At 40.5% G+C, this 13,810-nt stretch overlaps 1 protein-coding gene across 4 annotated transcripts in view; it reads right to left on the minus strand.

Moving 5' to 3' along the window:
• The window catches only part of LOC105937897 (thyroid hormone receptor alpha-B), a 156,808-nt gene that overhangs the window by 13,213 nt on the left and 129,785 nt on the right, over nt 1-13,810 (minus strand). For all 4 annotated transcript variants that reach the window (XM_036142156.1, XM_036142158.1, XM_036142157.1 and 1 more), the window contains 3 exons: nt 12,131-12,192; nt 5,897-5,997; nt 5,213-5,360 (listed from right to left, as the gene is read on the minus strand). In XM_036142156.1, coding sequence (XP_035998049.1) covers nt 5,213-5,360; nt 5,897-5,997; nt 12,131-12,192 — 311 coding nt within the window. The remainder of the gene's footprint in view (nt 1-5,212; nt 5,361-5,896; nt 5,998-12,130; nt 12,193-13,810) is intronic.

The raw sequence follows: 13,810 nt of genomic DNA on the forward strand, positions 1-13,810 counted from the left end.
GGATCTTGAGAAAACGTCCGACCTTGGAAAACCTCATAATACAAGCTGAAGCCCTGACGGACGTCAACAGGATAAGAAAATCAGAAGTATTAAAAGAGGATTACATTCGTTTGTTGAAACTTGTTGATGGCCTGAATGTCAAGGTTCTTCTTAGCGGGCCTCACTCACCCGCTAACTGCGGAGACGAGATTTTTTCCAGAATTCTGATGCTAAACAAATGGCTGGAAAAAACATGCAAAGAAACAACTGTAACCTTCATAGACAACTTTAACATTTTTTGGGAAAGAAGACATCTGTTCAACAGAGATTGTTTCTCTCTAAATAGGTCAGGTGCAAAACGGCTGATTTCAAACATCTTCAATTCTGTGAACCATGCGTCATCAGCTTTGTCCCAAAACAAGGAACATCCAGTGCCAAAACAAATGATAAGCCCAGTGCAGCCCGAACAAGCCAAGATAAAGATGGCCAGAAAGATGACACAGAATGAGGCGTTGTCAGAGCTACAGGACGATTCATCCCAGATCTCAGCAGGACAACGAAAGGACCAAGAACCTCCATCTTCACAAACACCGGTCCAGACTGGACCCGCCTCCCCTTCTTCTCCACAAAGCCCAGAAGTTCCTTTTCTGGAATTTTCTCATAACATGAACAAAGTATTTAAGATTGGCCTACAGATGACATCCTCTCCACATAGCCATTCTGCTGTGAATAAACCAGGATTCTCCAAAGGCCTCAGAGCCTCAGATCCTCCTCCTCCACGTATCACAGAACACTCTGGTACTGAGGAACTCCAAATTACTTCGCTGTGATACAGATTGGGCCCTGGCCACACGTTTATCAGACATGAGAGTTCCCAGCATCAGCCGGGGCCTTTCGCCGGAGATTATGGAATATCTGTGATAATACGTGGCAGAAATAAGAAAAACAAAAGGATAAACAGGAACAAATACTTAAAAATCATAAACTGTCAGATGCAACCTGTCACAGAGACATCATCAACCACTAAGTCATATAAACTGGGTTTATTAAATATTAGATCTCTGTCAGGAAAATCCCTTTTAATTAATGACTTCATTATTGACAATGATCTTGATGTAATGTTTTTAACAGAAACATGGCTGCATGAATTTAGTGAAGCAGCTATACTGATGGAGTCGACTCCTCCAAACTACAGTTTTCTTTGTGAGAGCAGACAGCAAAGGAAAGGTGGAGGAGTAGCAACATTGTTTAATGATTCACTAAAGTGTAAAAAGGTGTTTTTAGGAAAATTTGACTCTTTTGAACATTTGGCTCTCCAGGTAAAGGGCCCGGTACGAACTATGTTTCTGAATGTGTACAGGCCTCCTAAGTCCACATCAAACTTTTTTAATGATTTTAGTGACCTGCTGTCTGTGATATGTGTTGATTATGACTGTTTAATTATTGTTGGAGACTTCAACTTTCACGTTGACAACCCTGAAGACAGAAGTGCAAAAGAACTGTGTGACACACTTAGAAACTTTGGTTTAAGTCAACACGTTAAACAGCCAACACACAAACAGGGACATATTTTAGACTTGATCATCACTAAAGGTCTAAAGATTTCACAGGTCAATGTAACTGATGTTGCCTTATCCGATCACTTTTCTGTTACCTTTGAAAGCATAATTACCAGCGACTCATTTAGCCAAAGGGACATCGTAAGAAAACGCACCTTTAAGGACAATGCCGCGGAAACTTTTATTCAAGCTTACTTTGATACTTCAACCTTGGGCTGCAACTCAGTAGATGAGCTAGTAGATAACTTTCAGTCTAAAGTCTCAGACATCATTAACTGCATTGCTCCAGTCAAAGTGAAGTTTTTTCCCGGGAAGAAAAAATCTCCTTGGAGAAATGCTCCATCAGTTAGAAGTGAAAAAAGGGAATGTCGAAAAGCTGAACGCAGGTGGAGAAAGAATAGACTCCTAGTTCACTACGACATCTATAAAGAGAGACTTTACAGATATAACTTACAACTGAAAAATGCAAGAGAATCTTTCTTCTCTGAGATCATCAAGAAAAACATTAATAATACTCATGTCTTATTTTCCACAGTTGACAGGCTAACAAATCCTCCTGTGTCCGTGACTTCCGAACTCCACTCCACCAGGGCCTGCAACGAATTTGCTAACTTCTTTACTGAAAAAATCCTAAAAATTAGAGGATCACTTTGTACTACCATATCAACACCAGAACCAATGCTTTATTCAGCTGGAACTATTTCTGACAAAATGTCCCATTTCAGCGAAATAAACCACAAAAGCTTAGAGCAGATCATTCAGCAGTTAAGTTCCTCCTCCAGCTGCCTTGATGTTCTACCCACAGCTTTCTTTAAAAAAGTTTTACCTGTAATAGCGTCTGATTTGACTCAGATAATAAACGCGTCCCTTCTGTCAGGTGTTTTCCCCCAGTCCCTAAAAACAGCAATTAATTTAGACAAACTTCTACTCCAGAACTACAGGCCCATCTCAAACCTCCCCTTTATCAGTAAGATTATTGAAAAAGTTGTATTTCAACAATTAAACACCTTCTTAACAACGACCAGCCGCTTTGATGGTTTCCAGTCAGGTTTCCGTGCTCACCACAGTACAGAGACCGCCCTTATCAAGGTTTTTAATGACATCCATATAAATACAGACTGTGGAAGAACCACCGTGCTGGTACTATTGGACCTCAGTGCAGCATTTGATACTGTTGATCACTCCATTCTGTTAGAGCGCCTGGAGAACTGGGTCGGCCTCTCTGCTACAGCTCTCCACTGGTTTAAATCTTACTTAAAGGACAGGGACTTTTTTGTATCAGTAGGTAACTTTACATCGAAGATTACAAAAATCACATGTGGGGTTCCCCAAGGGTCCATCCTGGGTCCCCTCCTCTTCAATATCTACATGCTCCCTCTAGCCCAGATAATAAAAAATAACAACATCAGCTACCATAACTATGCAGACGACACACAGCTCTACATCACCATGTCACCAGGTGACTATGAACCAATTCAAGCACTGAGTAAATGCCTAGAAGAAATCAATGCATGGATGTGTCAAAATTTTCTTCAGTTGAACAAAAACAAAACAGAAGTAATAATATTTGGACCAATAGAGGAGAGATCAAAAGTTAGCACACAGCTTCAGTCGCTTCAGCTAAAAACCACTGATCAGGCCCGAAATCTGGGAGTAGTGATGGACTCAGACCTGAACCTCCAAAAGCATCTAAAGACAATTACAAGGTCAGCTTTCTACCACCTGAAGAACATTTCTAGGATTAAAGGACTGATGTCTCAGCAGGATCTGGAAAAACTAATCCATGCGTTTATTTTTAGTAGAATTGATTACTGCAACGGTGTTTTTACAGGTCTGCCTAAAAAGTGGATCAGACAGCTGCAGCTGATCCAGAACGCTGCTGCCCGCGTCCTCACTAAGACTAAGAAAGTAGAGCACATAACACCAGTTCTAAAGTCCTTACACTGGCTCCCTGTATCTCAGAGAATAGACTTTAAAATAATCCTGTTAGTCTATAAATCCCTGAATGGCTTAGCACCTAAATACATCACAGACTTGTTATCAGCGTATAAACCCTCCAGACCACTCAGGTCTTCTGGCTCCAGCCTACTCTGCATACCTAGAACCAGAACTAAACAAGGAGAAGCAGCATTTAGTTCCTATGCTCCACTTATCTGGAACAAACTTCCAGAAAACTGTAAAAGTGCAGAAAGCCTGAGTTCCTTTAAATCAAGATTAAAAACACATTTGTTTAGAATTGCCTTTGAATGTTCAAGTTAAAATGTTTTACTGTTTTCAAATGTTCTTTTTTGTTTCTACACTATCCCTACTTGCTTTTATTCTGTTTTATTTTCCAATATTTTAATCATGTAAAGCACTTTGCATTGTCTCTGTACTGAATTGTGCTATATAAATAAATTTGCCTTGCCTTGCCTTGCCTTGCCTTATCCGAATATGTGACGTCTAAAAACTAAAGCTTTTACCAGAAAACACATTTCAGACATCACAACTTGTGCATAAGGTCACTTATTGTTTATCTTAAATCCATACTTCAGTATTAATATTCTGTATGTATACAAACATATCCTCGCTAAAGCATTCATACCCTTTAAACATCTTTAAATTATGTCAGCAAACTTTAATGTATTAATTGGTTTTAGGTTTTGCATAATAGCTCAGGCTCAGTCAGATTGCATGGAGAGCATCCGTGAGCGTCAATTTTCAATTCATCCCACAGATTCTCAGTTGGATTTAGGTCTGAACTTTGACTGGACCATTCTAAAACATGAAAATGCTTTGATCTAAACCACTCCATTGTATCTCTGGCTGTATGTCTAGGCCCATCCTGCTGGAAGGTGAACCTACACCGCAGTCTTTGGTCTTTTGCAGTCTCCAGTGGGTTTTTCTTCCACCACCATCACTATGTTTCACTGTGGGTGTATTCATGACGATGTGATGTTTGCATTTTTGCCTCAATTGGTTCAAGAAACTCTAAAAAGCGCTTTGGGATTGTATTTAAGGGTATCAGATTAATGGGGGCTGAGTACAAATGCATGACAACTTTTAGATTTGTCTGTGTCTAAAAAATATATAAAAACCACATTTCATTTTCTTTCACTTCATCCCCAGTAAATTACATTGAATATGGTGTTTGTAATGTAAGTAAATAAGTTAGTTTATTTAGGGAGCACAAAGCGCTGTAAAACAGAATTTACAATGAAGTTACACATCATGTAAAACAATCAAACTGTGACATCAAAGCCTGGCTTTTAAAAGCAACCACAGACTCGGCAAAGAGAAGAGGCAGAGGCAAACTATTTAACAATCTAGAAGCCACATGTTGAAAGGCCCTATCGCCCTTTGGTTTTCAGCCTTGGACGAGGAACAACCAGGAGATTCTGGGCTGGGGATCGAAGGCTACGATCAGCTGAGTGTTTGGCTATAGGCTGACACAAATAATCAGGAGCCTGAGCAGTCAGAGCCCTGTAGGTCAGAGCAAGCCCTTTCAATCAAATTTGAAAGTCTACTGGGAGCCAATGCAGGGAGTATGAGACCGGGGTGAAACGAGAGACCTCATGTGCGGGCATGAAACGGATGATCTGGCCTGACCAGCAAGAAGACTATTACAGCAGTGTAACAAAACGTGGGAAACTTTTGCAAGGCACTCTGTGCAAGCCCCCCCCCCCCCCACTTACAATCCATGGCCATTCCCACTGCGATGCACTTCTTAAAGCGACACAGCTGGCACTGGTTGCGGGTGATCTTGTCGATGATGCAGCAGCCATCGTACTTGCAGGAGTATGCGGGGTGGAGGTTCTTTTGGATGGTCCTACGAAAGAAACCCTGCAGGCACAGCAAAAAAAAAAACAAAGACACAGAGAGAGGGAGATGAATGAAAGCTTCGGGCGGAGTGACGCCTGGTGACATAGCGAAGCCGCTTGATAGGAAAGACAGCAGTGACAAATGAAAGTGATGGACCATGTCATACGGCAGGTCGGCAACCACGGGATCAACAACTCTTCCTGCAGCTCTTGTTTTTGTAAAAAGTCAAGCCATAATATGGTGCAAAAACCTTATTTTATCCCTATATGTTTTTAATTTAGCTTCCAACAGGGAATGACTTTCCTGTAATCTTTATTTTGATCTAAATCAGCTACTTTTCGGGCTTTTTTTAAATTACTTTTACTGAATTCTTTATACTGTGAATGACATCAAAAATTCAATCCAAGAACGATTAATACGATCCGTTTTAATCTGATTATAATCATTGTCTTTTCACCCTGAAAAAATAAAAACCCTCAGCCTGTAACATGAACATAAAAACAGAAGCTACAGAGAAAACTGTCGGGGGCTGGGCGTCTCTGCTTGCGCGCGCGTACCTTGCAACCCTCGCAGGTAATGCAGCGGTAGTGGTAACCTGTGGCCTTGTCGCCACACACCACACATGGCTCATCCTTTTCGAGGTAGCTGGGGATGTACCCTGAAAGAAGGAAAAACACAAAAATATTCTTTTTATGATAATAAAAGGGCTGCTTTTCAGTAAGTAAGCAAGTATGCAAGTCAGTAAGAAGGAAGCAAGGAAAGAAAGAAAGACATGAAAGGACACAAAAAAGGAAGGAAGCACAGAAGGATGTATGGCACAGGCATAGAAAGACAGAAAGAAGCAAGGGCAAGAAGACGGGAAAAGAGGAAGGGCGGGAAAAATGGAGGGACATAAAGAGGGAAGGGAAATAAAGTCTGGAAACGTAAACATTTTTCCACACCTTCCAGCCAGAAGTACGGCATAAGGAACGCTGATTTAAACGTCTCTCTACTTCTAATTCAGCTTCCAGTAATTTAAATAAGCACTTTTAAAATCTCAACTACATGGAACTCGTCACACATGGTTTTAAGACAGGGCACAAGTTCGGCAGGACACCAGCCTGTTCTCCTCCTATACGGCCTCTAAGACCGAGGAGAACGAGGGAGTTTGCTCTGAGACACAGGAAATAGCATATTTCCAGACATTTCATGTGCCGTATACGTGGCCGAGCAGCCGGGAGGGGAGGAGATGGTCCACTGCAAGTAGCAAATACATTCAGCGTGGGTGTCCGGGGGGCACGAACGTACACAAACTAAGCAACTTAGGCAGGAATTTTCAGCTCAAGTACTGCAACTGCTCAGAGATTTTTCATCTCCTTTAGGTGCTTGTGACACAGTATACCAGGATTGAGCAGACAGACTTCTTTTACAGTATGATAAAAAAAAAAAACATGAAGGGGGAAGAGGGGGGGGTAGCTGAGTGCTGCAGCAGACGGTTTGGCCCCCGTAGAGTCTCAGATTACATCTAGACTGAAGAATTGGAGAACCTAAATCCACTGATAAAACTGTATCTGTAATTTCTTGCAACATCTTAGTATTTTTGCGTTTTCTTTTTTCTTTTTTTTTCTTTTTGGCTGACCAAAACTCTACAACTGCAGCAAGGAGGTTGTGTCAGGTTGTACTGGGTCAAAAAGTGACCCAATTCTTTGCCTGGCTATAACTTATTCAAAACAGCCGATTAAATAAAGAGCCTCTGCGCCTTCCTCTAAGTGGATACAACACGAGTGCAGCTGTGTGTGAGTTCGTACTGAGGCGTGGTGAGCGCTGTGACTGGCAGTGTCAGTTGGGCTCTGCTTTTGGCTTTGTTACAGATTTTGGATGAGGAAGAGGACGACAAGGAGGAGAAGGAGGGGCGGTGCAAGAAGAGGATGGTGGGAAAGAGAGACAAGAGCGAATGCCGGAGGGGGGGGGCACAAACCACATTTCAGCCAAATCGATTTGCACAAATACAGCGAAGTTTAAGCTTATAAAGGCCCACTGGGAATTGTAATAAGGGTTAAGATTCGCTGAGAAAAGAAAGGCACAAGCACAGGACTGAAGAACGGAAAACATAGGAGCACTGAAGCGCACAAGGAAACAAGATAAAGAGAAGATCAGAGAGGCAAGGCTGTGAGAGAAATGTCAGTTCTGCCGCCTTGGCAGAGCCAAGCCTTGACGGGGCCAAGCAGTGGCAGGCCGATCCCAAAGCTACTCAGAGGCTGCATTCGGAAGGCGAGCCCAAAATCAATATGGCTGCAGTTCTCTGGATCTGGCAGTGCCTCCTTCACAGAACAGGAAACTCAAGAGAGACCAAAAGGGGTCCCTGCAGAAGTGGCACAGCCCGGATAAACATTCTGTCTTTCACAAGTTTCCCGCCAGAACAGCTGCTTTCTTTGTTTGGATCAGGTTTCTGATGGAGTCTCTGGGTTCTTTCTCTGAGGTCCTGACATGACATATGAAACTGTAAACACTGAGGACATTAGGGGATAATCCTGACCATACGCACTAATCCCCTGCTGCTGTGTGAACTGTACAATAAAACTTTAATACCCTAGTAAGTAATTACCTGGTCTTTCAAAGTAGAAAAATAAATAAATGGGGTTATTTTCCCCCTATTTACCACTGTAAAAAGTTTATTCTCCTACTTTGAGGGTAGAACCTACAACCTCAATTCCAGTTAAGTTGGGACATTGTACGAAATGCAAAAATGATTAGAAAATCATTTTCAACCTATATTTATTATAATACACCACAAAGACAATATATTTAATGTTCAAACTGATAAACCTTTTTTTCTTCAATAATCGTCCATTTTTAATTTGATGCCTGCAACATCTTTAAAAAAAAAAAAAGCTGGCACAGGTGCATGTTTAGCACTGTGTTATAACACCGTTCCTTTTAACAACCCTCAGTAACTGCTTGGGAACTCAGGACAATTGTTGAAGCCTCGTGGGAGGAATTCCTTGCCATTCCTGCTTGACATACAGCTTCAGTTGCTCAACCATCTGGGGTCTCCATTGTCGTATTTTGCGCTTCATAACACACCACACATTTCCAATGCAAAACTAGACTGTCCAGTCTAGCACCCAAACTCTTTTGCAACAAAGCCACGCTGTTGTAACACGTACAGAACGTAGCTCGGCATTTTCTTGGTGACATAAGTAGGGCTGTCCCTAAAAAAGACGTTGCTGGGATGGCAGCATATGTTGCTCCAAAACCTGAATATACCTTTCAGCAATAATGGAGCCTTCACACATGTGCAAGTTATCCATGCTATGGGCACCAAGGGTGTATTTACACCAGGAGAGTCCTTTGGTCCGCTTGTTCCAGAGTAAAACCGGACATTCGTTTCATTTTCGTTTGGTGCGATTAACTTTCACATTGTACTTTTTGCAAGTGAACTATAATTTGTTAACAGAGCCACGCCTGTGGCCGTTAGTCTTTGCCTTTTGTGGTTAATTGTGTTAAAAACTATATTAGTCATTTACTTGTTGTTAACTGTTTTTGAATTAATATTAGACATTTACTGGTTAGTCTGAGACTACCATTTAGGCCGTGGGCCAGAATCTGCAGGGTGACTTTTCGTATGAATTGTCAGGGGGCAACTTTCTTCCACCGGGAAAAGTTGCTACATAGCAATGATCTCAAAACACCAATGTTCCCATGTTTTCACTTGTACATTAATAAGTTATAGCCGATAAAAAAATCTAAATTGTGGCGCTCCGGTCCAAGAGGTCACGTGATTAGATTTTTTGCTGCTCTGTTTGAAGATCAGTGCTCTTTTTTTTATCCTGAATAATACAGCCCCAGATGGCTCTATAACCCGAGCACTGTCTGGTCTCAAAAACCAATGTCTGAAGAATTAGCAGAGCATTCAGGTGCAGATAATCCCTTAAGTGATTGGCTCATCAGAGCTTTTGGTAAATGGAAAACCCTCATCACATCAATATTTGTGTCACTGATAGTGGCAGCAACTGTATTAACCTTATGGGGACGCTGTTGCATCCCATGCATCAGGCACCTCTGTCTAAAATGCATCACTATAGCTATTAATGACACATTTCCTGCACCTCCACCTTATCAATTATCTCAATATAAGGACGAAACCTTTCCATTAGTCTCTTTCTCTGAGCCCTTGAAGGAAGAGACTGGAGCTCTCCATGGTGAAGATCCTGGAGAAGACGCTTGTTAGTACTGTGCCTGAATTTACTTCACATGGTTTGCTAAGGTTGACACATACCCTTATTTAGGATGTACACCTTTATATAATATGTATTCACACCTTTTATAGTAAATAATACACTTAGAGGTGTGCTGCTTACAGTTCTCTTTTGTAGTTAGGATGTTTTTTTAATTTTTCTATAGTCATTCTAGTTGTTCACAATTTTTTTTAATGTTGTGTTAGTGACAGAGATGTCATCAGTAGAGCTCAGCAGATTTATACGTTCCTGGGAAAGAGGTTCTGTTGCCGGCACCATGATGGATGCGCCTGCTATGAGTGATTTTAGTTCTAATATTTTTGTTTAGCTGCAAAAGTTCAAATATTAATCATTAGCTTTATTCTAGAAAAAAACTGTTCTTGATTACTTGATTAGTTTGAAAATTTTTAATCATTGTTTGTTTAGACAGTGATATATCCATATAGCTCTGTTTACTATTTCCACATGCCTGTGCAACGAAGAACGCTTGCTTGTTAGTCACTCGTAGTTGCAATGAAGAACACTTATGTCTTATGCAATGATGACAGAAGTTCACACTTAATGTATATGTAGACTATATCTCAAAAAGGGGGCATTTCACATTTCCCAACTGGTTGTATTACAGGATCAGGGTGATGTTCACTCACAGCCTGGGGCCCTGTGGAAGTTGACAGAACTCAGATCTGTCGTACAATACAGGATCTAATTGTCCCACCTCTGCTTTATTGACATAATAAAATTATGTCAAAAGGCGGTTTGTTAGAATTGGTCTTTTGTGGTTAATTGTGTTTAAAGCTATATTAGTCATTTACTTGTTAACTGTGTTTGAACTGGTTAGTCTGTGTGATGTGATAGCATTCATTTTATTTGTTTTATGATATTTCATGGGGACCATTGTATTATATTGTATGTAACATTTTATTCTTTCGTATTGAGACACTCTTCATAGGGCTGAGGAGTAGAGGACGGATGTTCAAGGTCTTCTCTTTAACTGTAGGTCTGTTGCGATTAGATCCACGTCTGAGACCAACACACAAACACTTTCCTTGTATGTTCCCCTGAAAGAATGTGTGCAGAAGTTGACCTGCCCACACTATTTGCATAGGGCCAATGAGATTGCATTGCGTGCCTTAATCCAGACTATGGTACGGGGCACTGGGCCCAACAAGAAAAATATGCATTGTATTCTGATGACGATGTGCTTTCAACGGATAGAGTCCAGTGCTGTACAACATGTGGTCAAAATAAATTAGACTTTGGCTTCTGAGAATTGAAGGCTTTGAATACTTTCCTTGGGATGCCAATAAAATAACTGGGTTATAGATAAAGCTATAAAGTCGATTAATGCTTACATTGGGCAGAAATGACTAGTGTGGGCCCTAGCACAGACTCGGAAATGGAGGAAAACCATCATGGAAACACGGCGGGCAGAAGCTCTGTTTGTGCTGTTATGTTACCTGATAAATCTTTGTCAGTGGCTCATTAAACACAGTGGCTCATTAAACACAGGTTTTAAGACATTTTATCCTCCACTGTCCGTCGATTTTAAGAAAAATTTTGATTAGCAGCATCTGATGAAGCTGAACATGCTGAGGATGGTGTTCAACAACATTGCATTGCTTGTATTCAAGTGCTGAATGCCTTTGGACAGGGTGCATCATTGCCACACGTAGCTGTTATGGGGAATTTCCCAAGGGGGAATCCCCCACAGATGATGGCTGACAGTTGCAAACCATGCTTCTTTGATTCCATAATCACAGCAACATGAGCTAAAGGATCACACAGCCCATGATCCCGACTGATGGTCTTGTCATGCTATAATTAATTGTGTGCATCCCTCTACAAGTTGTAGGGGTCCAGCTCGACATGTGTTATCATATACGCCGCAACAATGTGTTCCTTGTAGGTTTTCATCTCAAAACCTTCATTGTAAAACCAGTAAAGAAGACTCTTTACTGGAGCATCCTGGCAAAGAGAAATGGAGGCTTAAAATGGTGATATAAACGGACCATTGCTGGCCAAATATTTCATAAAATTCCAGCAGTGATGCATTGATTTAGACTATAAGCTGGTTGGGAAGGGGGGTAAAAAAAAAATCATGACAGGTGTTTTATTTTCCTAAATAAGCAGCTTCCTCCCACTCTTTCACTTTGTCTCACAATAAACAGCGACCGACACAGAGGCAGACCAAGCAGAGCATTTTGTTTATCAATGGCAGATGCTCAAATATGCTTTTCCTTCTCTCTAAAAGCATAACATCTACAAAGCGGCTCTGAAATAGCTACCACCAACGTCTGTACAGTCCCTCAGCTGCTTAGATCCACTGTGGGGAGGCACTGCAGCTTTGCCAAAGACATTCTAAATATTTTTTAAATATACATAACTAAGATGTTTAGTCTTCAAAGTGAACAGTTATCTACACATGAGGACATATTTTTGCTCCTGATTACAGATCTGTGGACCTTCAGAAAATGAATCAATTAGTCACAGCTCAGGTAGGTGAAACATGCTATTCTCAGGTGCATTTCAGCGTACTTCTTTAAACTTTCTGTAAATCAACCGCAAACTACTCACCAGTCATACTCTTCACCGAACATTGGCTGTTCTTCCTCTTCCTCTTAGGGCCATTGAGCCACCTGGGGGATAATTAAAAGGACAAAGGAGGAAATCAGGTGAATTTGAATAAAAGTGAATCCAAAATAAATCATTTCAAGTTTCTCGGTGATTACGATTAGTTTGATTGTAACTTTAATTGAATTTGTTGTTTTATATAGAGACTGCCTGGTGTGTCTCACAGCTGCAATTTTAAGAGGCCACAGGAAAACTGAACACACAGGACGATTTAATAACTTGTCCAAGCTTGGCAGCTATTGATGATGGAGGGATACACAATCCATAGATGGATGAATGGATAGATAGATAGATAGATAGATAGATAGATAGATAAACAAATGGATGGATGTTGGATGAATAGATAAACAGATAGAAAGATGGATGGATGCATAGCTGGATGGATGGCTAGAGGGATGGTTGATGGAGGGAAAGAGGGATGGATTGATGGATAAACATGAATGGACAGATGAATGGAAAAATGGATGGGTGGATGATTAACATGGAAAAAGGGTGGATGTATATATAAAAGATGGTTGGAGTGAGAGAGGGATGGATGGATTAATGGATGCAAAGAGGAATGGAAGGATGGATTACAGGATATGACAAGGTCTACAGCCTGGAAATACAAATATTTATCCAGACTATGGTGCCTTTTTTTTATATTAATTCAGTTTTGGAAAATGCTTAAATTCCAAACTTTTCCCAACGGTGCAGAAGCCTAGTGCATTTAGATCTGTTGCAATAATGACACGTTGACCTCTCATATATGTCCATGGTTATTTTGTATAATTGCTTTTGCCACAGATTGATACATTGTTTAAAACGGATGGCTGGTGTTTAGTTCATGAAGAAGGCTTTAAAAGGTGTGGGAATTGCTCATCAGTGCAGGTGGTAATACAAATGGATCATGGAAGATAAGATGTGGTCGTCTACCAATCTCTAAGTTTCTAATCTCCACTGTAAGGCAAGGCAAGGCAAGGCAAATTTATTTATATAGCACAATTCAGTACAGAGACAATGCAAAGTGCTTTACATGATTAAAGTATAGGAAAATAAAACAGAATAAAAGCAAGTAGGGATAGAATGTAGAAGCAAAAAAGAACATTAAAACAGTTTAACTAGAACAGTCAAAGGCAATTTTAAACAAATGTGTTTTAATCTTGATTTAAAAGAACTCAGGCTTTCTGCACTTTTACAGTTTTCTGGAAGTTTGTTCCAGATAAGTGGAGCATAGGAACTAAATGTAGCTGTTGGCATCTGCACTAAAAAAAACAAAAAAAAAAACACTGTCTGAATAGGTGAGTACAGATTTAAAATATATACTGTAGCAGTTTAGCAGGACTAAAAATATACATTTGCACTTTTGGAAAATGAATTTCAGAAAAAAATGCTCTTTGATAGAGTTGTCTTTAACAGAGCCAGAGGATGCCAATCGTACAGATAAAATAGCAAAGAGAAAATGTACAACATCTATATAAACCATAACGGCGTTACGTGCCACTCATCTGCTCCTTAAAACAGAAACAGGAGTGTTTTCATGTACCAATAGAGCACTCAAGGCCAATTGTATTAGGAGAGCTTTTATTCAGGCAACTGGGTGAATTTTAAAAGGTAAAAGCTTTGCTTTTGACTCTGTGCTCA

Source organism: Fundulus heteroclitus, chromosome 10, assembly GCF_011125445.2.
Source record: "Fundulus heteroclitus isolate FHET01 chromosome 10, MU-UCD_Fhet_4.1, whole genome shotgun sequence".
Lineage (NCBI taxonomy): Eukaryota > Metazoa > Chordata > Actinopteri > Cyprinodontiformes > Fundulidae > Fundulus > Fundulus heteroclitus.